Source organism: Lissotriton vulgaris, chromosome 1_1 (assembly GCF_964263255.1).
Source record: "Lissotriton vulgaris chromosome 1_1, aLisVul1.2, whole genome shotgun sequence".
Lineage (NCBI taxonomy): Eukaryota > Metazoa > Chordata > Amphibia > Caudata > Salamandridae > Lissotriton > Lissotriton vulgaris.
The window spans coordinates 1,307,004,109-1,307,028,046 of NC_141685.1; the positions used below are offsets into that span (position 1 = coordinate 1,307,004,109).

At 43.0% G+C, this 23,938-nt stretch overlaps 1 protein-coding gene across 1 annotated transcript in view; it reads right to left on the reverse strand.

Moving 5' to 3' along the window:
* SOAT2 (sterol O-acyltransferase 2) overlaps window positions 1-23,938 on the reverse strand; it is a 461,869-nt gene that overhangs the window by 34,597 nt on the left and 403,334 nt on the right. Inside the window, exons 11-14 of the mRNA XM_086965618.1 lie at window positions 15,923-16,020; window positions 14,538-14,636; window positions 14,307-14,442; window positions 11,875-12,020 (exon numbers count right to left, since the gene is read on the reverse strand). Of these exons, the coding sequence (XP_086821744.1) occupies window positions 11,875-12,020; window positions 14,307-14,442; window positions 14,538-14,636; window positions 15,923-16,020 (479 nt within the window). The remainder of the gene's footprint in view (window positions 1-11,874; window positions 12,021-14,306; window positions 14,443-14,537; window positions 14,637-15,922; window positions 16,021-23,938) is intronic.

Here is a 23,938-nt window from a genome sequence, read left to right on the forward strand (position 1 = left end):
AAGTGACGGCTAATGGCTGCTATATACCATTTATCATAGACAGTGGTGCGTCGATAAATATAATGCCAGACGAAAAATACCATTAACTGTCTCTGGTGCTCCATTTCACACCATCATAAACCAAAGTATACATGTGGGCAGCCTCGAAATCATTGTAAAGTCAAGAATGATTTATGGTGTCTATGAAACATAAAAGGACAAAGGTGCAAGCCCAATCCATGCCCTTCAGGGCACTTCATCAAGTGCATGTTTGTTTGGCTTCAGTACTTCTGTTGACATGGGACTACTTTCTGTGAATTACAATATCAGTGCTCATAAGAACATTGTGAATTAGTTTCTATCATTGTTTCATGGATTAGGAAAGCTTACGATAATCATAGTACAGCTCCACATTAATGAGGATATTCATACTATTGCTCAACCACATAGTCGGATTGCATTTCATCTACAAGAGGCTGTTGAAAAAGAAATTGAGACGTTGCCAAACCTTGTTATTATTAAATGCTCTACTGGTCCAACACCATGGGTGTCGCCAGTAGTGGTGGTACCTAAAAATGACAGTGGAGCATTGGTGTGAATCTGTGTTGACATGCGTCATGCAAACAAGGCAAACAAACGAGAACGACACCAAGGTCCGCAGATCCGCACATTGCTGATATGGTTACCCAGTTGAATGGTGCCAAGTCTCTTTCGAGCCTTGAGCTGGACAAAGGATACCATCAGCTTGAACTGGAAGAAAACTGCAGGTACATTGCTACCTTTTCAACTCATGTTGGCTTGTTCAGATACAAAAAATTGAGTTTCGGAGTGTCTTCAGCTGCCAAACATTTTCAAGATGTCATTTGCTGCATTATACTGTCTGTCAAGCATGCTTTCAATTACTGTGATGATATACTAGTATTTGGGGTCACATGAAAGGAACATGATAGAGCCCTTCCAGAAGTTGATGTCTACTTGCTGATGCAGGTCTTACGTTGCATGCTGAAAAATGTGAATTTCACAAACCAAAACTAAAATTCTTTTATTCATTTTTCTCGGAAGAAGGAATGACTCCAGACCCAGCTAAGGTTTAGACTCCCCTTCATAGGATGTAACCATGGTGGTTTATATTCTTGGTATGGCCATCTTCTGTTCCAGGTACATCCGTGAGTTTGCCACTCTAAGTGCCTCAAGACAATTAGGCATGCAATTGAAAAATGCTGCTGAAATAGCTTACTTTCATCCAAAATTGCATACAGAGAATATTGTGGATGCCAGCCCAGTGCGCTTAAGTACGATTCTTGCCCAACACAGTGGAGCGGACATGCAAATGCACAAAGACGTATCGTAGCTTATGCTAGGCGAAGTCTGTCACAGACTGAACAAGCTTACTCATAACCTGAGAAAGAAAGTCTAGCTGTTGTGTTGGCTTGTGAACACTTCCATGTGTTTCAGTATGGGAAACATTTTACGCTTGTTACTGATCACCAAGAGTTTCTTACTATCTTTGGCAATCCAAAGGCCATGATGCCCCCTTGCATTGAGAGGTGGGGACTGAGTCTGCCAGAGTATGACTACAACAATGTGCACTGGAAGGGAAAAGATCAAAACCCTGCCGACTACTTTTCTCGAATGCCCATGCAGTGCCAGGGTACCCCTTCCAAAATGGCTGAGGCCTACGTTAACTTTATTGTAAGATCCAGCACTCCCTCATAAGTGTCTGTGGAGCAAATAAGTGCTTCTACCAATGCAGACAGGAATATGCTCATCCTCAAATACATTTTTATGCATCAGTCCTGGAGAACACTTGCTCGACCTCTTGATAACGACAGTGGATATCAGTTATTTAAGAAGGTGCATGATGAACTGTTCATTACACAAGAAGGGATTATTTTGCGAGGTTCGAGAATTGTCATTCCTGAAAGTCTGTGACAGCAAGTCATTAAAGTGGCAAATGAAGGGCTTCGTGGAATTGCCACTGCAAAGAAAGCTCTCCGAGACCTTGTTTGCTTCCCCCATCTTGATGAGTGAGTTGAGAGAGAGCACCAGGCTTGTCTTTTGTGTAACAGTGTATCTCCCAAAACAACACAGCATCCTTTGATCACGTTGGATCTTCCAAGACAGGTCTGGGAGAAAATTGCAGTTGACTTCTTTGGACCTCTTGAAAATGGCCATTACCTCATGGTAATTATAGATGAGTACTCCAGGTTTCCTATGGTGGAAGACCTTTTCTCAGTCACTCATAATCGAGTAATTGAAAGACTAGAAGGTGTATTTGCAACCTGGAGTGCTCTATCCAGTCTAAAATCTGACAATGGCCCACCATTCAATGGTCGGGAATTCAAAGACTTTCTTACTCATTTGAATATCAAGCATCAGAAAAGCACACTTTTACGGCCACAGGCTAATGGCATTGCTGAACGTGTTATGAGCACTCTTAAGAAGGCCGTACAGCGCGCTGGGCCCAACTCTGTTCTTCATTCTACTCTTCATACCTACTGATATACCCCTATTCTAAAACCGGCAGAAGCAATGCTACCCTGATGTTCGGGAGAGACATGGGTACCAAGCTACACCAGTGGACAACTGAAAGAACAATTGATGCTCAGAAAGTTCGACTCACTGATTTATCTCACAAGTCCAGAATGAAGTACAAGCGTTGATGTGATCGGGACATTACATTTCAGAAAGGAGGCTGGGTCCTTGTCAAGCAGAGGCGGAAATGCAAATCTGATGCTGCATTCTCAATGCCGATCCATTGAAGGTTGTAACTAGTAATGGACACATGGTGACTGCTCACCATCCTGGAAAGTCCAATATGAGGGTTTCCATACATTTCGAGCACCTGCCTCAGAGTTTGTCGGTTCCAGACATTCGCAGTGAGACTCTGTCGTCAGAGGGCCAGGAGAGCCCCAGGACTGCCTCAGTGGCTAGCTCACCAGTGCCTGCTGTGGCTGTTTCTTCTGTGTCTCCTCAGCCTCACACCATAAGATTTGGAAGAGTGGTTTGAGCGCCTTGATAACTCATTGAGGAACTATGATATATATGTGTTTTTTTTACAAGAAATTTGAGAGGTCCACTCGAAATAGTAAAAAAAGTTCATGAAGTTTATAAGTCTTCTGTTCTTTCTTTGTTGAATTCTTTTATTCGTCAGGGCTATAAGTGGGAACATCTCAATCCGATGATCCGAAGTAAAGTGACCATAATCCGCCTTTTACTTCTGAGAACTGCTGGCGTTACGGATGTCCCGTCGCTGGGGGTAAGGATAAAATTACGATCTTCCTCCAAATACAACTGCTCGTCGTCCACGGAAGAAACGCATGTGGATTTCTATCCAAAGAATTTTATAATATACAGGAATCCCAGGCTTAGATTATCGATCATACTTTTGTCTTGCACTTATGGTCAATGTGCCACTTTACTTCGGATCATCGGATTGAGATGTTCCCACTTATAGCCCTGACGAAATTCCCAAGGCACTAAAGGGAATGAAACGCGTTGGCTGTGCCGTTGTATCCTAAAAAGAGAGAATAAAAGAATTCAACAAAGAAAGAACAGAAGACTTATAACCTTTATGAACTTTTTTCACTATTTCGAGTGCACCTCTCAAATTTCTTGTAAATTTTCTGTATGGTAGACATCCTTGGCAGCGGATGGTGAGAGTGGTTGCACCACACAAACTTATGAAACAGAGGAAGTTGATGTGCTAAACCTTGGTCTGCTGCTGTGTACTTTCGTTTTTTGTATAATATATGTGTTTTGTTTGTATATTTTATTTAACAAGGGGGAAGATGTAATGTCTTGTGTATTATAGAGCACAAACCCTTATGTTCCCTAGCAGACTCAATAATGTAGCGACATAAGTGTTTGGGTGTGGTTAATAAAATTCATGGCGCAGTAGGATCCTGTTAATGGTTACACTGTAGAGCTGGGGTATCCAAACCGATCCTGGAGGGCCGGATCCATGCCAGATTTTTAAAATAAATACATGTATCTCAATGGGGATATCCAAAAAATCTGCAATGGATCCGGCCCTCCAGGACCGGTTTGGAGACCCCTGCTGTAGAGAATAAAGCTGTGTAATACTGAACTCCCTGTGTGGAGTAATTCATTTACATGCTACCGGGCCGGGTAGATCGCTACACTTTTAACTCATGATTATCACTGGGCTGCACTTTCCAAATCTTTTGATTCCCTTCATTTAGCGAGGAAGCATCAGTGCAACCTCACTTACCGGCCTCCGGCCCAGTCCTTTCTCGGAACCACTACAGCCACAGGACCTATGAATGTCTCAGTACATTCTTAACTGCTGCATTCTAATGCGCTAATCACAGTTGGTTGGTGCCGACCAATTATACTTTAAAGAGAGGCAAACATTTTTTTCCCACTAAAGCGAACCAGGACTACTTACCAGAATGCATTTGGGTACAAAAGGAAAACCAAGAACTTGATCCCTAGCTCTTTATAGACATTGTTTCATCCAATAACTGTAGCTGAGATGATGACTCTTTTATGTAATGTGCGGTCATTATGAATTGAATACAAATAGATCACAGCCTCTGATATTTTCACTCTATTCCCACCGATGATGTGATGATGCTAGAAAAACGCAAACATCCCTAAAGGACATAAGACCTTTAAATAAGGCCTATGGTGTGGTAAGTAGAGTCTTATTCTGAGTGCCACAATTATTTGCAGTGTTATTACATGCTTTTAGTCAAAGTGCGACAGCAAGACAGTCCTGAAAATATAGACTTGTATCAAGTCTGCCTCTGATTTACCACTTGTTTCTGCTACTTTTCACCCCAACCTTATGCTGGTGGTAATATTGAGGGAAGCACCAAGAAGCACTGTGGTAAAGCAGTGTCAAAAATCAAAGGTAAAAGTTTAGATATGCAGTAACCCGATTACTGAATATTTTTACTTCTGCACTGCATTTCTGCTGTCCTGTAAATGAGGGACATTCGCTGTTCCGGAAAAGACGTGCTATTTTCAATCTGTGGTCTTCAGCCCACCCCCAGGCTTACCATTTGCTCTCTCCGTTGCCACACACAGGTTATTTACACAGAGCACACAAGCACTTCATACCTACCAAGCATTGTGGTTCAGTTCTAAGCTATAACATACAAATAAGTGCAGTCTAGGAGTTGTAGTCTTGGTGTGCTTACGTCAGAATAAGGAAAAATGATGCCCTGCTTACTTGCCGTTACTAGCATATCCTAAAAAAGGTACTGTCGCTGCCCAGCTCAGCTATGCTGACTCCAAGCTTCTCCACAGGATGAAAGGTTAAGTTCCACTAATTTATGGGGAAAGATATGTCTCCATATTACTTACATAGCCTACTAAGCTACACAAGTCTGTCCAACAGAACTCTGTTGTAAGTCTGCTTGTCCTTTCCACTGTGTCTCGTGAGGATGGTGTGTTCACTGTGGAATTCTTCTTTGACATTCCATGGAGGCACGGCATTCTCAGAGAGGCAGTTGATGTGGACAGCAGGCTGGGATCCCTGTCCTAATGAAGAGTGTCAATAAATACACTTTATTTCGACTTACCCGCCTGCCTCCTCCATTTGAACTTCTACGTTTTGGCGACGATTGCCTGCTCCAGCTCTTCGACAGTGGCGAAAGGATTCAAGGGTGTCTTGTGCAGCTTTTCGAGTGCAGCTTCTGTTGTTCCAGGAAATACTCCTTGCTTCTTCTTCTGTGAGCTCCATTCAGGCACAACTTTTTCTGCGCAATTACCCTTATCAAGGTGCTATTTATTTTATATCTGTGTTTTCTTAACCACACTTGAGCCTTTTCTCGCTTGCGCCCTTCTCTCTTTGTACAACACGTTGCCTAGCAACGTTAACTTCACCCTCTGTGCCTGACTTTTGTTCGTACTGGTGTCAGCATGTACAGGGTAACGCACCACCATTTTGGATTGGGCTTACATTTCCGTGTCCTAGCCGACATCAACACGTAACGTGCAGCCATTTTGTGCCAATTTCCTTTTCTTGGCTCGCTACGTTTGTTACGTTTTTGTCTTTCATCTGTCAGTCAGCTGGCAGGTCTCGAGCTGCATTCGGCGTTTGTTTTTCTGTATACGATAGTCACACAGTGATCTGCACACCTTCCTGGCAGATCATGTTTCAAGCTGGATTAAGCGTTCTCCTGGCTGGGTTTCCAGAATATTATACTTAGACGGTGATCTGAACACCTTTCTGGCAGATCACATTTCAATTTTCATTAAGCGTCCTACCAACTGTACTTCCATAATACAATACTTACATGGTGATCTGCACACTTTACTTGCAGATCACATTTCTAGTTGCATTAAGCGTTTCTTCTGACTGCATTTTTACAATATTATCACAGTGATCTGCACACCTCTTTTGTTGACTGTTTCCACCATTTTTTTAAACTAATTTCATCACTTACTCAATATAGCTGCCAATCAAAGGATTTCTCCTCCACCAGCGTTTTTATCTGAAGGGGATACACCTTCCATAGAATGGGAAGAATGGATTGGCATTTTGGAAAATTATTTAGAAGCCATTGATGGTCTTAGGTTTCAAGCATCCAGGAAGAGAGCTATTTTCTTAAATCCTATAGGGAAAGCTGGCCAACATGCTTTTACATTTCTACCTGAAATTGTTGGTGCGGATGGTGAGTCTATAGACAATCCTTATATTGAGGCCAAACAAAGACTTGGCAAGTATTTCGGAAAACAAGTCAATATTGTCATGCAGCGCCACAAATTTTATATGTTGCCTCAGAAAGAAAAATAAATTGTCGATCAAATGGTTACTCTTCTACGAGAACTTGCCTTGAAGTGTGACTTTGGTGCTGTGACCAATCAATTAATTAGAGATCAATTAATTGTACGGTGTATAAATAAAAGGACGCAGGAAAAACTTTGGGCGGCCAGAAATCCAACACTACTTGAAGCCATTGCCATTGCTAAGGTGGTTGAAGAGTCCTACAAATTTATGCAAGAAATGCATTCTTTGGAACTAAACACCGCAAGTGTGGTGATGAAGTAAGATGCTTCTTCGGACAGTGATAACAAAAACAAGCAACCCCCTAAGTTCAAACCAAGGGTGCCTTCCGATAATAAGAGCAAATTTACAGGTTGTTATAGATGTGGCAGTATGAGTCATGCCGCAGAATTTGTTGGTTGCTTTGCTAGATAAAAACTTGTAGAAAGTGTGGTAAGAGAGATCATTTGAGCACTGTCTGCAAAAATCCCGATAGGAATAGAGTTGCCTCTATAGATGATGATTTTGTTCCACCTGATATTTCTCTTTGTGTTGAGGATGACCATCCATGTACTCTACAAAGACCTAAAGCCATTTTCGTTTTGAATCGTGTCCCTTTATCTCTAATGGTAGACCCACTTTCCATGCTTACTATCATTTCGTTTCACACTATTAAAGAATGTTGGCCTAATTTTACCTTAACCAACAGTGATATTTCTCCAAAGGGATGCAGTGGCGAAGCTATTAATATCAAGAGTGTCATGGAAACAACATTTGAATTTCAGGGTAGAAGTGCTTTAGGCAAAGTGTACATCTCTAATGATGGTCCTGCTATCCTGTGTTGGGTGCAACAGCATGACTTGCATGTCATAATTGACCACAGGTCTCCTGAACATGTATTAGTAGTTGAAGATTATCCTACAGTTGACTCTGTTTTATCTAAATATGATGATATTTTTTGCATGAATTTAGGAAAACTTGTGGGATACACACATGAAATTAAACTCAAGAAGGATGCTCATCCTGTCAAACATCAGCTATGAAAAAAAAATACCCATTTTTATTTGTGACGAGGTCAGGGAGATGTTAAATGATATGTAGAAACAAGACATTATTTAACCTGTTGAGGTCTCGGAGTGGCTTTGTTCGATAGTTGTCATAAAGAAAAAAGACGACAAACTTAATTTCTGCGTGGACCTCAGGTCGCTAAACCAGAATATTATTGTCGACAGTTTTCCTCTCTCCCAAACATTTCTGAAATGGCCCTCTTAATGGATAAGGCAAAGTTTTTTTACTAAGCTTGATCTAAGATCAGCTTATCATCAGGTTGTCTTACATCCCAATTCTAGGAACCTAACGGCTTTCTTCACCATGGAAGGAGTTTTTCAATTTAAAAGGCTTCTCTTCGGCCTTGCCTCAGCCGCCAGTATGTTCCAACGCATGATGCATCAACTACTTAATGGTATCAAGAATGTTAACTATTTCCAGGATGAAATTCTTATCACTATGAAAAATGAAGCTGATCACAATGTCACCTTGGCTAATGTGTTAAACTTATTGCATAAGGCTGGTTTCACTTTAAGAAAGGATAAGTGTTTGTTTTTGATGAAAGAGGTGGATTATTTGGAATATACCATCTCTGTAGGGGGTGTACAACCTAAGGAAGATCTGTTAAAAGCTATCAAATTTGCAGCCACACCTTCCACCAAGGAACAGTTGAAATCCTTCATGGGGTTAAGCGAGTACTATTCTAAGTTTGTCAGTAATTTTGCACACAAAACAGAGGCGTTGCGGCAGTTGTTGAGGAAAGGTGCACCATTTTCATGGGATACTCCGCAAGCCCAAGCTTTTCAGAATATTAAAAATGAAATTATCAGTGCTGGTATTCTCCCCCCATTTGAACCTGGCAGAGATAGTTTCATTACAGTGGATGCCTGCGCTCATGGTGTTGGGGTTGTCTTGTCGCAAACTAATTGTGGTGTGGAAAAACCTGTAGCTTTTGCCTCATGTATGCTCAGCAGTTCTGAACGAAACTATGCTGTTATTGAGCGTGAGGCTTTAGCTGCAGCATGGGGTGCACAGTATTTCCGTACTTATGTATAGGGGACTCACTCCACACTTAGGACTGTGCACAAACCCCTGATTAGAATTTTAAGTCCAGGAGGTGCTAGTAATGGTTCTCCTCATTTGATGAGGTTTGCAGCTAAGTTGAAAGAATTCACGTACAAACTTGAATACATATCCTGTTGGGAAAATGTCCATGCTCCAAGGATGAATGGCATCAAGCTGCCATTGATGATCCTGAATATTTGGAATTAGGCAATTCCACTCTTTCAGGTTGGAGGCGTGATGGTGTTGTTAAACCTTCTTTATGTACCTATTTCAAATTGTAAGAGGAACTTAACATTGGTGTTACTGACGATTTGGTATTGAGGGGTGAGATGTTCATTCCTCCCAGGGCACTTAGGAAGTAGTTATTCGTGTTGGTTAATGAAGGGCATCTGGGTCAGACCATTACCATGACATGCCTCAAGAACTATTTTTTGGTGGCCAGGTCTTAATGAAGATGTCAGAGTTTGGGTAGAAGGGTGTTCACTATGTAGAGAGAGTGAAAAGCGACTGAATGTTGGTTAGCAAAGCATGTGCTCCATCTCTGGCAAAAGTGGCTGTAATCCTTGGGAAAAGGTATGTCTCAATTTTATTGGCCCTTTGGATTTATTCCTGGTGTTAAACGTTTTGCTATGGTGATAGTGAATACTTTCACTAGGTGGCTTGAAGTAGAATTCTTAAGGAACATTACCACCATTACAGTTATTGAGAGTTTAATCATCAATATTTAAGAGAAAAGGTTTCCCTCACATTTTAGTTGTGGACAATGATATACAATTAACTTCCCATGTCATGCGTGGGTTTCTCAGGAATAATGGCATAAGGCGTATGTGTACTTCTTTGTACAACCCTCAGGGAAATGGCATGGATGAACGCAAGAACAGGGTTGTCAAGGGTGCCATTCAAATGGCTATACAAGGGGGGCAAAAGGTTCAGAAGAGTGTACAAGACATGTTTGGGCTCACAACACACACTACTCTGCATAGTATCACCAATGATATACCATTTACAAGAATGAGAGGAAGAGCACCTAAGACTAAATTATCTCCTCATTGGATGCATGAGTGTAGTAGGAGCACTGTCAACATTGAGCATTCTGGCAACATTGATGTTGGTGATTCGATCAAAGTGAAGGTGGGCAGGAGGGAGCATGGTCCAAACAAGTTCTTTGACCTCATGAGGGTGAAATAAGTCACAAATTACATGTGGTTCTAGAGAATGGACAAAATGGAATTACAGGAGATTAGCTTTGTATAAGAAAAGAAATGATGTCAATTATCATAATTCGGATCTAAAGCTTGTCTCACCAACCGTTGTTAAGGAAAAGAGTGAGGGTGGTGGTCTTACTTGTGTTCGTAGACAACCAAGGTTATGTCATGTACCTGAAAGATTTAAAGACTTTGTTATGACTTGATTGTCTTTCCGTTTGAGCTTTTTTTTTAGCTTTTTGTTGTTGTTCCCTTCTCTTCCCCTTCTCTCCCTTTTCAGCATTGTATTTGCATTTATTAATAGTATGTGTTCTCTTTTGTTCTGTTATAATGAAAAGGGATATGTTGTAAGTCTGCTTGTCCTTTCCACTGCGTCTCGTGAGGATGGCGTGCTCGCTGTGGGATTCGTATTTGACATTCCATGGAAAATGGCATTCTCGGAGAGTCAGTTGATGCAGACAGCAGGCTGGGATCCCTGTCTTGAAGAAGAGTGCCAATAAAGACACATTATTTCGACGTACCCGTCTGCCTGGTCCATTTGAACTTCAACAAACTCCCACGTTTCTGGATACATACATGAGTAGCTTATCCAGTCAAGGTTTTTTTGCTTTGCATTCTGAGACTTGTAATCCGGACTTCAAGTAGTTGTAGTTGTGAACAGAAATCTACAAAGTGCTCAATGAGTTGATTAGCTTTTATTGTCCAGACTCCAGAGATTCTCTTTATGCTTTTTTTGTGTGCACTTTGCTGCTGGTTTCTTTGGGTATTGTGTGGCTGCTTTGCCTGACGAAACCAAACAAGGCAGTAGGTCGGACCTGTCTTTCTCATAGGCGGTATGAATGTGAGCAATTAGAGACATCAAAACATGCAACTGCTCAAATTATTGTTTGGAATCCTATCTTCTAAGTCAACACGGCTGGATGAACCAATGTCATGTTAAATGGAACTTCCTAGCTCCAGCAGCATATATGAGCACAGGAAACCCACAATATGCTGTTATTATTTGCGTACAAATAACCTGCACAGGATAATAATGTGTTTATATAGCCCAAAATACTGAATTTTGCTTTTTCTAAAAGTTAAATAACAGTCGTTACCATTACTTCTAATAGAAAGTTACTCCATTTTCCAATCTCCGAAGGATGGAAGGCTGAGTTTACGTCTGATAAATGCCATTGCTATTCTACGTGGCTAAAAACCATTAACGTTGACAATGGCAATAGCTCTCGGATTGCTAAGATCTATTGGTTTTGCCAATGTCTGTTTATTGTGTACGACTTTAGTGAACAGTATGGTGGTACCAGATAGGTAAAATCAAACAGTGTCCCTTCACACTCTTGAACAAAGCTTTGTGTATGTGAGGGACTTTGCTGTTTGCACCTCTTCTTTGGCAGTAGTAAAAACAAAAAAATGGTAATGGGACCGCCATGCTGGTGATATTGTTTCGTTTGCCAAAGTGGCTCCCACAGTGTCGTTTGGAGCAGGAATCAAATAATTGTACTAACTGAAGCCACCTTAACATGTGTTGACATAGGTGTAGGGTATTGCCAGCATCTCTTTCTTGTACTCCTTCCTCTTGCAAAAAGCATGCATCACTTATTATGTTTTGCTGATACAGTGATGTTAGCAAGGACGGAATGGGTGATGTCAAATGTAATGTCACCCTGAAGTCATTGATGATGTTACTGACGATGTCATCGATGATATCTTTTAAAATGTAATCGCTGATGCCATGTTTAGCAATCAAGCCATATGCAGATGACTGTGAGTGCAGGTCCTGCCTTGAGTAAGGCCTTGCACACAGACAAACATTTGTCAAGAGTGATTTTGCTCACTTACCTCCTTGAGTGGACAGTGGATCTGGGCGTACCACTCCTGGCAATATAGGCACACCTGGATGCCCTGTCCTATAAACAAGAAGGTCCACATGATGACATTCCACACTGGGCTTTTCCTCCTATCATTCAGGATGAAGTTGAAAAGAACTGTGAAGAAAGGAAAGGATAAAATACTCAGTTACCACTGAAGCCAGTTTTACAGGCACCTGAAGGGGAGGGTCTGAGCTTGTGAAAGGATCTGCTCTCTGGCAGACCAATATCTGACCTTCTGTCTCTAAATCACATAATTAAAATCTCACTGGCTAGACTTGTGACTGAATGTTACACTGGACCTCCCACATAAGGTGCTTGATATGAAGAGAACATCGTCAATTATTTGGGGCTAAACATTGATGGATTTTTAATTAGGTGTATGTGACTTGACTCCTAAAGTACCGGTTCTTACGTCTAGGCCTGTTGTATATCAGCTCTTAAATATACTGTTCTCAAACCCTAGCTTTTGGGCAACATCAATCAATTGTCTTTCTTCCTCCTTATTGAAACTTAACACACTCTAAGAAAGAAAATTGAAATGTCAGTGCAACATAGAAATCTCTGCACTCCTAATGATTTCCTCCTCGAAACATTGCAACAAGACGTTCTTTCTACCGTATTCCTCAACAGATTTTGCTCTCATGTAAAGCAGTGTCCCGGTCGAAACAAGACAGGTCTGATCCTTTGCATCGTTCAAAACCTGACCGAAAAGTCACGGATTACCACCCACTCGACTTAACACAACCTGGTGCCTTACTGAGGTTTTTGATTTTGGATCTTTGAATGGTGTAGGCCCCCTGAATATTGAAGCTAGAATATCGAGGTATACACAAAATACTGATCCAAAAGATCGAAAGGTAAGTAAGTATTGAATTTTCTCTATGCAAACCCACATATAGGTACCTTGATAATATATATATCGCCAATGTACATATATGTGGAGTTAGGAATAGCAAATCTATACTTCCTCGATATGCAGTTACCTCTCAATATTTTGGTCTTAGATATTTTGTCCACAATTTTCTTGAATTTCGATATTCTTAGCCTCAGTATGGACTAGTGCAAACAATCTGAACGTATGCTAAAAATATATAGCCTATAAAACCAATGGCTACCTCTCATGACTGTTTCTTAGTGCTACCTTTTGCAGGTCACAGAAGAGCTGTAATTTGTAGTCATTATGCAGTCATCCCTTCATAAGGACTACTTCCTAGTGTAACTATGTTATAAAATATTCCTGTAGTCGCTGCAACACAATAATAAATGATAAAAACAAATAAATAATCCTCATTGGACCATCACAATGGCGTTTCAATATCTGCTTCCATATCGTCTCAATAGACCAGTACATCCTTGGACATCAATTCAAGAACAACTGCAGTCTCCTCTAAAAAAGACTGAAGCCTCATTGCAAAATGATGAGACTGGTTGTTAGGATAGTTAAACGAGGTGCTCTGACTGGGGTTGGCATTTGAATGGTCAGACGGACAGAGCACTAGCAGGTCTGTAGGCCTGCCAACAAGGAGCTTGAAGAAGAGGTTGGTAAGTAGTAGTGACTCCTTCACTCATTTCCCCCCTGTAGCTATTGTTGGGATGCTTGCAAATATTTTCTTGGGGTGGATGTTTTCAAGCTGGTATTCAATGAAGCTAGATGAAGGCATTCAATTGGGACTGGCCGCTGAGTGTTCAGCTTCACTGGACGTTAGTCCTACCTTGATTGGTCCCGTTGAAACTCAACTTTTCTAGGCGAGTTAGTGTTCTTGGATGAATATCACTATCTTGTTGTGCTTAAATCGAGGCCAGTGCATGCGTTATATCACCCATGCATGGCTATAGATTCTAGCACAACATGATAGTGATTTTCACCCGAAAATACGAACTTCCTTATTAATGCAATAGGGCCATATGTTTGAACACATTTTCCCATAGACACAGAATGGGTAAAACTCTTTGATACATCTGGCCCTTAGTGTTGCCTTAAATTACAAGGATCTTTTCATTTGTGATGTTTAATATTTCGGTTATTACTCTTTTGGTCCAGGCGCATTTACCATTGAACTATAGTCTTTCAGCCCTCAAACATTTTTGGGTTCCAACATCTCTTACTGATTTTTCATTTTGTCAAGTTCATCTTACATGAGCCTGAAATTACGTTTACTCTAACTTTGCACTCCAAACTTCGAATTGCCAATCATAGTCTCTTGCATTTCTGTACCCAAACGTTTCCAGATATTACCTTCTCCAACTTCTGTTTTTTAACTGATTGCATACAAAACACCTTCAATTGAATTTCCTTGACAAAAATGATTTCTTGTAGCTTGGTCAGACATTATCGGATATTAAATGCAGTGTGCCTTTGCATATATTTATTTGGCTGGAACTGGTGATAAGTTAACCTACCTCCAAAGATGGCAAACAGGCAAAACATCACTGGATAGAAGAAACCAAGGGACACAGTGAAGACGTATTCATGAACGACTGCCGACATAAGGAATACGGACAACATGGCTACCGTTCGAAACCTCTTTTTTAACAACTGCACACAAGAAGAGTGAAACGATGTTAAGAAAATCAGGGGCAATGTCATATAATTATAGCTTCCTCTCCCAAGTGTGCACATGAGCTACCTACCCAGAGGAAATCACGATACACGTAGTTATACAACCAGTCATGCACCACAACATTCCACGTCCGATAGTAGTTTGCAAATGAAGTTGAATTCCACCAGTCCTTTTGGGGATACATATGAAAAAGGAGGGTTAGTTTTGTCATTTGTGACACAATTATCCTCTAGAAAACTTTTTTAGAGTAAATATCCATCAATAAAACGTCTTTCTCAGGAGAAGAAGAACCACTTTTGTTTTTCTTCAGGCATTTCAGAATTGTGATAATTTTCGCCCCCAACTTTGTGATTTTTCATGCATTGAGATTAAACTGAATACAAGTTTAAAGAAATGAACTCAAACACTGTACATTTTTCTAATTTAATATCATTAGCAACGAAAACTCCAGCAGCGACTATTGCTATACAAGTTATACAATTTGCTCACATCTCAGTGGCAGATAGAGAGATCGATAGATAGATAGATCGATAGATCGATAGATAGTCTCCAGGAACAGAGGTCATTTTGTTTGGAAATCGTCCCTCGTTCTGGTCTCCTAGCTGGTGGACCAAAGAAATGGGCTCTCTCCCCAAGCCAGTGCAGAAGGTTAAAAATCTGGCCGTTTTGATTGCCGACCAACTATGCTATAGGGAGCAAGTAAACAAAGTAGTTTCAACTGCCTTTTTGTCTCTGCAAATAATTAGGAAATTTGCAAACAAATGTACCCTCTGGCATCCTCAAGACAGTGGTCAAAGAATTTGTTATTTCAAGGATAACTACTGCAATGGGCTCTATTCTGATCTACCTACGAATTCTTGAAAAAGTTGCAGTTTGTTCAAAATGCAGCAGCTCAACTCATCACAAAGATTCCTAGATTTGGCTCAGTCTCTCAAGCCATCAGCAGTCTTCATTGGCTGCCAGTGAGAAAACGTGTCATTTTGAAGGGACTCTGCACAGCCTATAAGGACATGCAAGGCCAGGGGATGATGTACCTTAGAGACAGGATTAGATGGTATTTTCCAAATAGGACTCTCCTTTCAAGCTTGGCTCGAGATCTGTGTGTTCGCCAGTACAGAGGAACTACCCTGGGTGGTAGGCGGCTTTGCACTGAAATCTCCTCCCTTGGGAGCTGAGAAATTCTACTTCTCTGCTTAGGTTTAGGAAGGAACTAAAGACCTGGCTGTTCTCCCGGGATTTTTGAGGGAAGTGTCCTTTCTGGGAAAGTTGATGTTCTGGCTTTTGGGTCCTTTCTGTCATGGGTAGGGCCAAGACGCCTCTGGGCAATTGCTAGCGCTTTATAAAAATTAAATCAAATAGAATCAAATCTTAGATAGGTGGATACATAGACGGACAGACAGATAGATAAATACTTAGACCTTTTTCAAAAGAAGCCTTCCATAAACTATTAATTACCTTATAAAACATTCTGTCAGCAAATCGAAGCATCTCTGCGAAGGCATTGAGCCAGCAGTGCAGGAAAGCAAAGAAGGAAAGAAGGAGGACAAAGGTGCCTGCAGGAACCAACAAAGAAATGAATTAGTGGGTCTCAAATGCTTTATTTTTCTAAATCAAAAAGCCATATTCTTCAGATCAGAAGCCCCCTGAATGACCACAGTTTGCCCTTCGCCTCTTTAACACCGTTTCTACTCAAATTCAATCCTGTGAGTGCATGTTTTTTTATGTTATGCACTTTTGTATAGCACAACATCATGTGACCTTCCTCTAACAGCCGGGTGAGTTCAATGCGTTTTTGTTTGAAATTCGGGTGTATAGATTGTTCTATGTTGGTTGTGTGTTCATTAATTCGTGTGTTCATGATTAGCATGCAAACTGTTGTCTGCGGGATTGAGGTTCCGTGATAATTATGAGTGATGTTTTCGACTCGTTCGAATATGGACGAGTTTGGTGTCTATGAACCGCAAATGACGAGTTTAGTGGGTGTACGCGTTTTCGCTATGCTGACCTAAACCGTTCATCTTATTCGTGGGTTTCTTCATCCGAGCCCACGGGTTCCATTTTAGATACCGCATCCATTTTGTCTCTTGCCCTCAAGTAGCCAGCGAACGGACACTGTCCGCTTCGTGACCCTGGGATTCCCAAGCTCTTGCGGAAGACACGTGTTCCTTTGAGGGTGTCTTTATGATGAGGGGGATGACACTGCAAAGGCAGATGGCCTCGCTCGAGGCTCATCTTGCCGTGCCGGCCTATTGTTTCAGCCGTGCATTTCATTAGGCATGTCTCCTTTGATCCTGCAATCGTGTTTCCGATATCACCCCCCCTACACTCTTTTCAATCTGTTGTCTATCTTTGTCTTCCCTTGCACCTGTTTCTGACTCTTCCTTAATTTCGTTTACAGCCAGAATGGAATGTACTAATGGTGGGATGATGTACTTTTACAGTTGGGAACCAGTGATGTTACTGTAATTATGTTCCGGGACCCTGAATACATGAAAGCGACCCTTCGAAGTTTTACTGTGGGAACTAAGTTGTAATCTTTTGTTCACCATGTTGTGCAATGACCAAAAACTGTATAAAAGGAGCGATCCACTTTAGCAATTTGAAGCAGTCTCCTAGAACCTACACGTGTTGTACTTCTTGTGACTTCTGTGTTCCCTGCAGTAAATAAACCTCGATCTTTGACGCCGAAGGAAGTGTCCCGTGTCTCTGTCATTTGTACGCCGGAACAGGTAACCCACGAAGGTTTCAGGTGTTGTCCCCTGGCACCGCTGGGCCTTAGAATAGCCCAGTCCTTCAGTTGGCGCCCAATGTGGGGCGACATCAGCGGTACCGGTCCAAAGCCCGACGATCGTGAGGAACTTCGTGTGAAATCTCCGAGGGAAGGTGCACCCCGCTTCATCGATCCTGTTGTCGAAATAAGTGGCCCGAAGACTTTTCCCGCGAAGATCCCCGCCTCCTGACGGCTGCGACGGACTGATGTCCTGACTGTCGACCTGTTTTGGCGCCTGGCGTAGTACTTTGTACAGCGAGACGATTGACGGGCCTTCCTGGTGACGCCATTGTTCTTTCAGTTAAGTATTTGTGGGTCGCTCCCAGAGTCCTTGGTTGTTGTTGGTGCTTTGTTGTTTGCATGGTTCCATTGCATTTGTGGTTCTTCGTACTTGTTTCTTAGTTGTTTTATTTGACGACTGCAATCGCCAAAGGCCAAGGGTCTTGCATTTTTGCAAGGATATCGCAAATCGATAACCCTTGACGTTTGTGAAACTCGGTTAGTGTGCACGATCCCTGGCCGTAGTACTTTGTTTAGCTGCTTTAAAGGTTGTGGTGCGGATTCCCGATTGGAGGACTCATGTCCGATACCTCCAGTTGGAACTCCGGTCTATGAGTTATATAGTCGACATGGAGTGGGTCCTATTGCATATAATGATTGTTGGGTCCGCTATACAAAAGATGACGGTGTCCTTAGTTGGCCACCTCATGGTAGTTTCGAAACAGCAATTTTGGATAATCTCGAAGCAAAATTGTTCAAAAAGAAGTCTAGGCCGGCCATGTTTGATTCCTTTCGGTTATGGTGCAAAGAGTCCAAGCAGAAAGAAATCAAACAGCTTAAGAAAAATAAGAGAGAAGGTATCGTTACGACGATGAGAAATGCAGAGCAGTTTCAGCGAGACAAACAAGAGAAGGAAAAGGAAGTTTTTGATAGACTACAACGTATGGCGGTGGATAAGTGTTATCCCGTTCTACCATCGAGTACTGATAAGAAGGGAGAGGAAGCAGTGGAGGACCCTTTGTTGTCCTACCTACTGAAGTCACCACCTCCATAAGCGCAGGATACTACAGCTCCTGTGGTTCCTCCTGTTCCCCAACCCGTTGTTCCGGCAGCTGCTGGTCAGCTTGTCACTGGTCCTGTCCTTGTGAATCCTCTTGTTCCTATTCCTTTACCTGCTCCTGTTCCTACTGCTCCACTGCCTATATCTTCTCAACTTGCTGTCCCCGCTACTTCTGCCCTTGTGGCTACCCCTACTGCTCCTGCTGCTCCTGTGTTTAGTCCCCATGTTGTTGCCCCTGTACTTTTCTCCTCTTCTCCGTCTGTTCGAAGACGCATTCCTAATGCTGTTGCTAATCTTTACTCTCCTTTTGGACCGATTCTTGGGTCCGATGTTTCTGATGTTCCCCAACGACGAAGTCAGCTTCCTGGTGGTAGGGAACGTGACACGTTAATTAGGATGGCGCGTAATTGGATTAGGTATCCCCTTAAAAACACCCTGCGCATAATTTTTGAGACTTTCTCTCAATTTAATGAGCCCACACAGAGATTTGTGTTTGAGGAAATGTGCAAATGTTTACGTGAAGCGATAGCAAATGATGATGTAAACGATGTACCGCTCGACGTAACTGAACTGCAGCTTCAGTTTTCGAGTGGTATGATTGTGGGTAGTAATGTTCGACGTGCTGTAGAACATCTTCTATCCTTTCGTCCCACTGTAATACCTCGAGCATTGTTTAAAGATGATACTGAGGAATGGATGGCAACGCCTGGTCAGTATCCCATGAGAGAAGTTCCCCCAGTGTATATGCCAGGTAACCCTGGTGCTGCCCCTCCGATCCTGCCGCACTTCCAGAGAGTGTGGATACACCTCCCATGGAAGCGATCGGAAGTTTTGCAGGTGAAACAATCTTTGCCTGACCCCCGCAAAAATCCTGCAGGATACTATAAAGAGTTGTCCCAATTAGTAGACGCTACTATCATGAATCTTGCCGACATCGACATGTTGTTCGGCAACGTAGTACCTCAACCGGTTTGGGCGAAAATTCGCCAAGAAGATCACGCAGCTGAGTTGGGTGGTGATTGGGCTGCGCTTACAGCGGCTGATGCATTACAGGTTGGTGGGGCTAAGCCTGAGCAGTTAATTACGGCTCTGCCTCAGAGAATTATTACACTTATGAAGACACTTATGCCAGCAATGAAAGTCAATTGGGATAAACTGTCTGCGTGTAAGCAAAAGAAGGACGAGAGTGTCTCCGATTTCTTTACGAGATTTGAGGAGGCATTCATCGATCACAGTGGTCAGGATATGAGCACCGAGGGAGGTCAGAGGTTGTTCGTAGATAAATTTGTATCGAATTTGTTGCCTGACCTCAGCAACAAATTGAAAAATTCAGAGAGTTCGTGGGCTGTTTCTACCTCTGCCCAGATATTGGCCACGGCTCAATATTATGAAAATAGGGAGAAGGAGGAAAATGATCGTGCGGATAAGAAAACAAAGGATCTCAAAACGAAAGTTCTGTTACAGCAAGCGTATCCTCCGCGCTCAAATCAGAATGATTCTCAGCAGCGGAATAGATCGCAGTCACAATCTGCTCGGTCACAGTCGTGAAATGACTCTTCCACGCAGAGACCTATGATCGGGTATAATCAATGTGCGTACTGTAGAGGTGAGGGTCATTTGAAGTTTGATTGTCCGGTTTTGCGCGACCGAAATAGTGGTGGTTCAGCTAGAGGAGGTCGTAGTGGTCCTCAGCAGGCTTCGCGGGGTAGAGGTTGTGGTGTTACTCAAAATCAAAATGAGCGTTCTAATAATTCGTCTGATCCCAATAATTGCTTTGATCAGCGTGGTTCCTCGTCAGGTAGATCTGCACAGTATCATGTGGATGATTATTACATCGAACATGATATTGACGACGGTAATTACTAGGACAGCCACAGACAGAGAGAGGGAGTAGTATCAGTTCCGGTTGATCAGAGAGGGCCTTACGTCGCAGTTGCCACATCGGGCGTAGTTGAGCCTTTTCTGTTGGACACTGGTGCAGCGGAAAGTTCCATCATGCATTCGAAACTCCCTGGCGCACCTTTGTCTGGCTTAACGAATGTTTCCGTTGGATTCTCTGGCGCCCCCGTTAGCAATCCGGTCTCTAGTCCTTTGCCCATTACAATTGGGCCTCGTGAGCTGGAAGCTCCCTTGATTTTGACTACTGGTTGTGGTGAAAATATTTTGGGCCTGGATTTGCTGAAACGGTTATATGCGACTTTGTACTGTTATCCTGCGGGAGTGGAGCTTACTTTGGGTCAGAGAGTGATCTCTCCTATGTATTTGTCATCTGATAAGCTCCTACCGGAATTGAGTTCTCTTCCTGCATCTTTGTGGGCAACGGGTCCCAATGACGTGGGCCTGCTTGACATCTCTCCTTATGTTGTTCAGCTGAAATCGAATGTGCGATTGCCACGTATTCCCCAATATCGTATCTCCCTTGATGGAGAACGAGCGTTGTTAGCGATCATCTATGATTTGATTGAGAAAGATGTTATCGAGGAAACTCGGGGAAACGTGCGTAATAGTCCTGTGTTACCTATCTTGAAACGCACTGATCCATCTAAGCCTCCTGTTTACAGTTTCGTTATTGATTTACGGGAGGTGAACAAAATTGTGATTCCTCAATTTCCTGTGGTACCTGACATTACGGCTTTACTGACTCTGATTCCAGCCTCCGCTTCTTGGTTCTCAGTGATCGATCTGAATAATGCTTTCTTTAGCATTCCGATTGCTGAGGAAAGCAGAGATCTATTCGGCTTCTCATTAGGAGGTCGCAGCTTTAGGTTCAAACGCGCTCCTCAGGGCTACTGTGAGAGTCCATCGATATACAGTCAAGCCCTGAAGAGTCAACTTGATGCGTTTGTGTTACCGGCTGGTGCGGCCTTGATCCAGTATGTTGATGACTTGCTGGTGGCTGCTGACACAAAAGAGATCTGCAAAACTGCTACGGTGTCGCTGTTACAGCATCTCTGAGACTTACACCATAAGGTGTCACCTTCTAAACTGCAATATTGTTGTCAAGAAGTAACCTATCTAGGTCACTTATTGTCAAAGGAGGGAAGGAGGTTGACCCCAGAGAGAATTGCGGCGATCGCTCGAATGACTGTGCCAACAACTCAGAGAGATGTGCGTGCCTTTCTAGGTATCACGTCATACTGCAGGCAATGGATTCCAAATTTTTCATTGCTAGCGAAACCATTGGTAGCCCTCACGTGTAAAGATGTTCCAACTCCTTTGCCATGGACCGAAGAGTGTCAGAAAAGTTTTTTCTGAATTGCGTGATGCGTTGTGTTCGGCTCCTGTGTTAGGTACTCCTGACTACAGCAAGCCGTTTACACTATACGTTCACGAGAGAGAGGGTTGTGCGTTGAGTGTTTTGACGCAACTATTTGGCGGTAAGCAGCGTCCATGTGCATATTTTTCCTCGACCTTGGACCCGGTAGCTAGAGCTTTGCCGAGTTGCCTAAGAGCGACAGCGGCGGCTGCGGTGTCCATTCGGCAATCTGCAGGATTGATCATGGATAATGTGCTTACGGTGATGGTTCCGCATGCAGTTGACACTCTCTTGAATCGTACAAAAACTCAACACTTGACAAGTGCAAGGTTGTCCGGTTACGAGTTGACACTTTTGGCAAGTCATATTCAAATAAAGAGCTGTAATGTCTTAAACCCGGCAACGTTGTTGCCGACTAATATGGAGTCAGATGATGTACCACCACATGATTGTTATTTGCAAACTGAGGAAGAAACGAAGGGTCGTGTGGACCTAAAAAACACTCCATTGGCAGATCCCGATGGTACCTTGTATGTTGATGGTTCGTGTTTTAAGTTGCCGAATCGTGATGTGACAACTGCGTATGCTGTGGTAACGTTGAGTACGGTTGTGGAAACTGCGAGATTGAATCAGAATCCCGCGCAGGCGGCAGAGTTGATTGCGTTGACGAGAGCGTGTGTTTTGTCGAAGGGAAAACGAGTGAATGTGTTTACCGATAGCCAATATGCTTTTGACGTTGCACATATCTTTGGTCGACTCTGGCGAGAGAGAGGCTTTATGACATCGCATGGCACAAAGATCCAACACGGACAGCTCGTGAACGATCTTCTAGACGCACTTACATTGCCTAAGCAGGTGGCAATTATTAAATGCAGCGCGCACCAAAAAGTGACGGATGATGTGGGTCGTGGTAACGCGTTTGCGGATGAGATTGCTAAAGAGACAGCTAGAAATCTTGCAACCCGAATGTATGTTACGAGTTCAGTGAGGTGGCCTGCAGAGACTGGTTTGTGTGAGGACACTGTTGAGAGCGTGAAAATGATTCAGAATGAGGCCATCGAACCTGAAAAGACTAAGTGGAAAGAAAGCACAGGAAAGTTAGATGCGCATGGAGGTTGGATTGATTTGTCGGAAAATCAGAGATGGATGTTGCCGGATGCATATGTGCTAGCCATTGTGACTATGGCTCACGGCTTGTCACATATTAGCGCGAAAGGTATATGCAAGTTGCTGTCCCCTGTATGGAAGAATGATGGTATCGCTAAGTGTGCTGAGAGAGTGGTTAAGAATTGTATGATATGTATGATGTACAATCCTGGCAAGGGCACTCCTACCCCACCTGGCCATTTTGCTCCTCCTACATGTCCCTTTGAGGTTATCCAACTGGACTTCATCCATATGGAGAGATGGAATAATCTGAAGTACGTTTTAGTTGTGGTTTGCGCATTCTCCAGATGGATCGAGGCTTATCCTCTTAAAGATAATACTGCCCTGTCCACAGCGAAAGTCCTACTGAAGAAATACTTTCCTCGGTATGGAATGCCACGGATTGTATGGTCAGATAACGGAAGTGAGTTTGTGGGGAGTGTGATGCAGAGTGTGTGTAAGGGCCTTGGAATTAGACAAAAATTCCACAGCACCAACCATCCCCAGTCAGCAGGTTTAGTGGAAGCGTACAATGGCACTCTGAAACTGAAACTTGCTAAGATTCAAGCTACGACTGGTTTATCATGGCCTGATGCTTTGCCTCTGGCTTTCTTGTCGACCAGGGCGACCCTACACTCTTGAGTAGGGCTTAGCCCATATGAGATTGTGTTCGGCCGTCCTGCGAATGTTTGGGGGGTCCCTAGGCCTAGGTCCTTTGATAGTCTTGAGTACCCAATGTTAATTGATTATCTTCATGATCTGACTGCTAAACTGAGGTTAATTCATCAACAGGTCTTTGAAGCACTGCCGGCACAGACAGAGGGTCCTGGACATCGGCTTCAACCGGGTGACTGGGTTGTCACCCGTAATTTTGGACGGAAGCGCAACTTGGAGCCGAGATTTGTGGGTCCTTACCAGGTCCTTCTCGCCACGAGAACTGCAGTTCGTTTGGAGGGTCGCAAGAACTGGGTGCATGCCACCCACACAAAGAAGGTGCCTATACCTTTACCAGCAGATTCGTGGGTGAGGACTGGATTTGCAGCAACGGAAACTGAGACCCCGACTAAATTTGTGCCGTTCAGTGACGCTCGACTTGTAGGAGATACTTCATTGCAGTCAGACACATCTGTTGATTCTGTGCCTTTGGGAAACTCAAGACTTGAACTATCATCTGCTCAACAGGACTCTGTTCCGCAATCTGAACAATTATTCGAAGATCAGACTCGTCCTGGAAGAAGC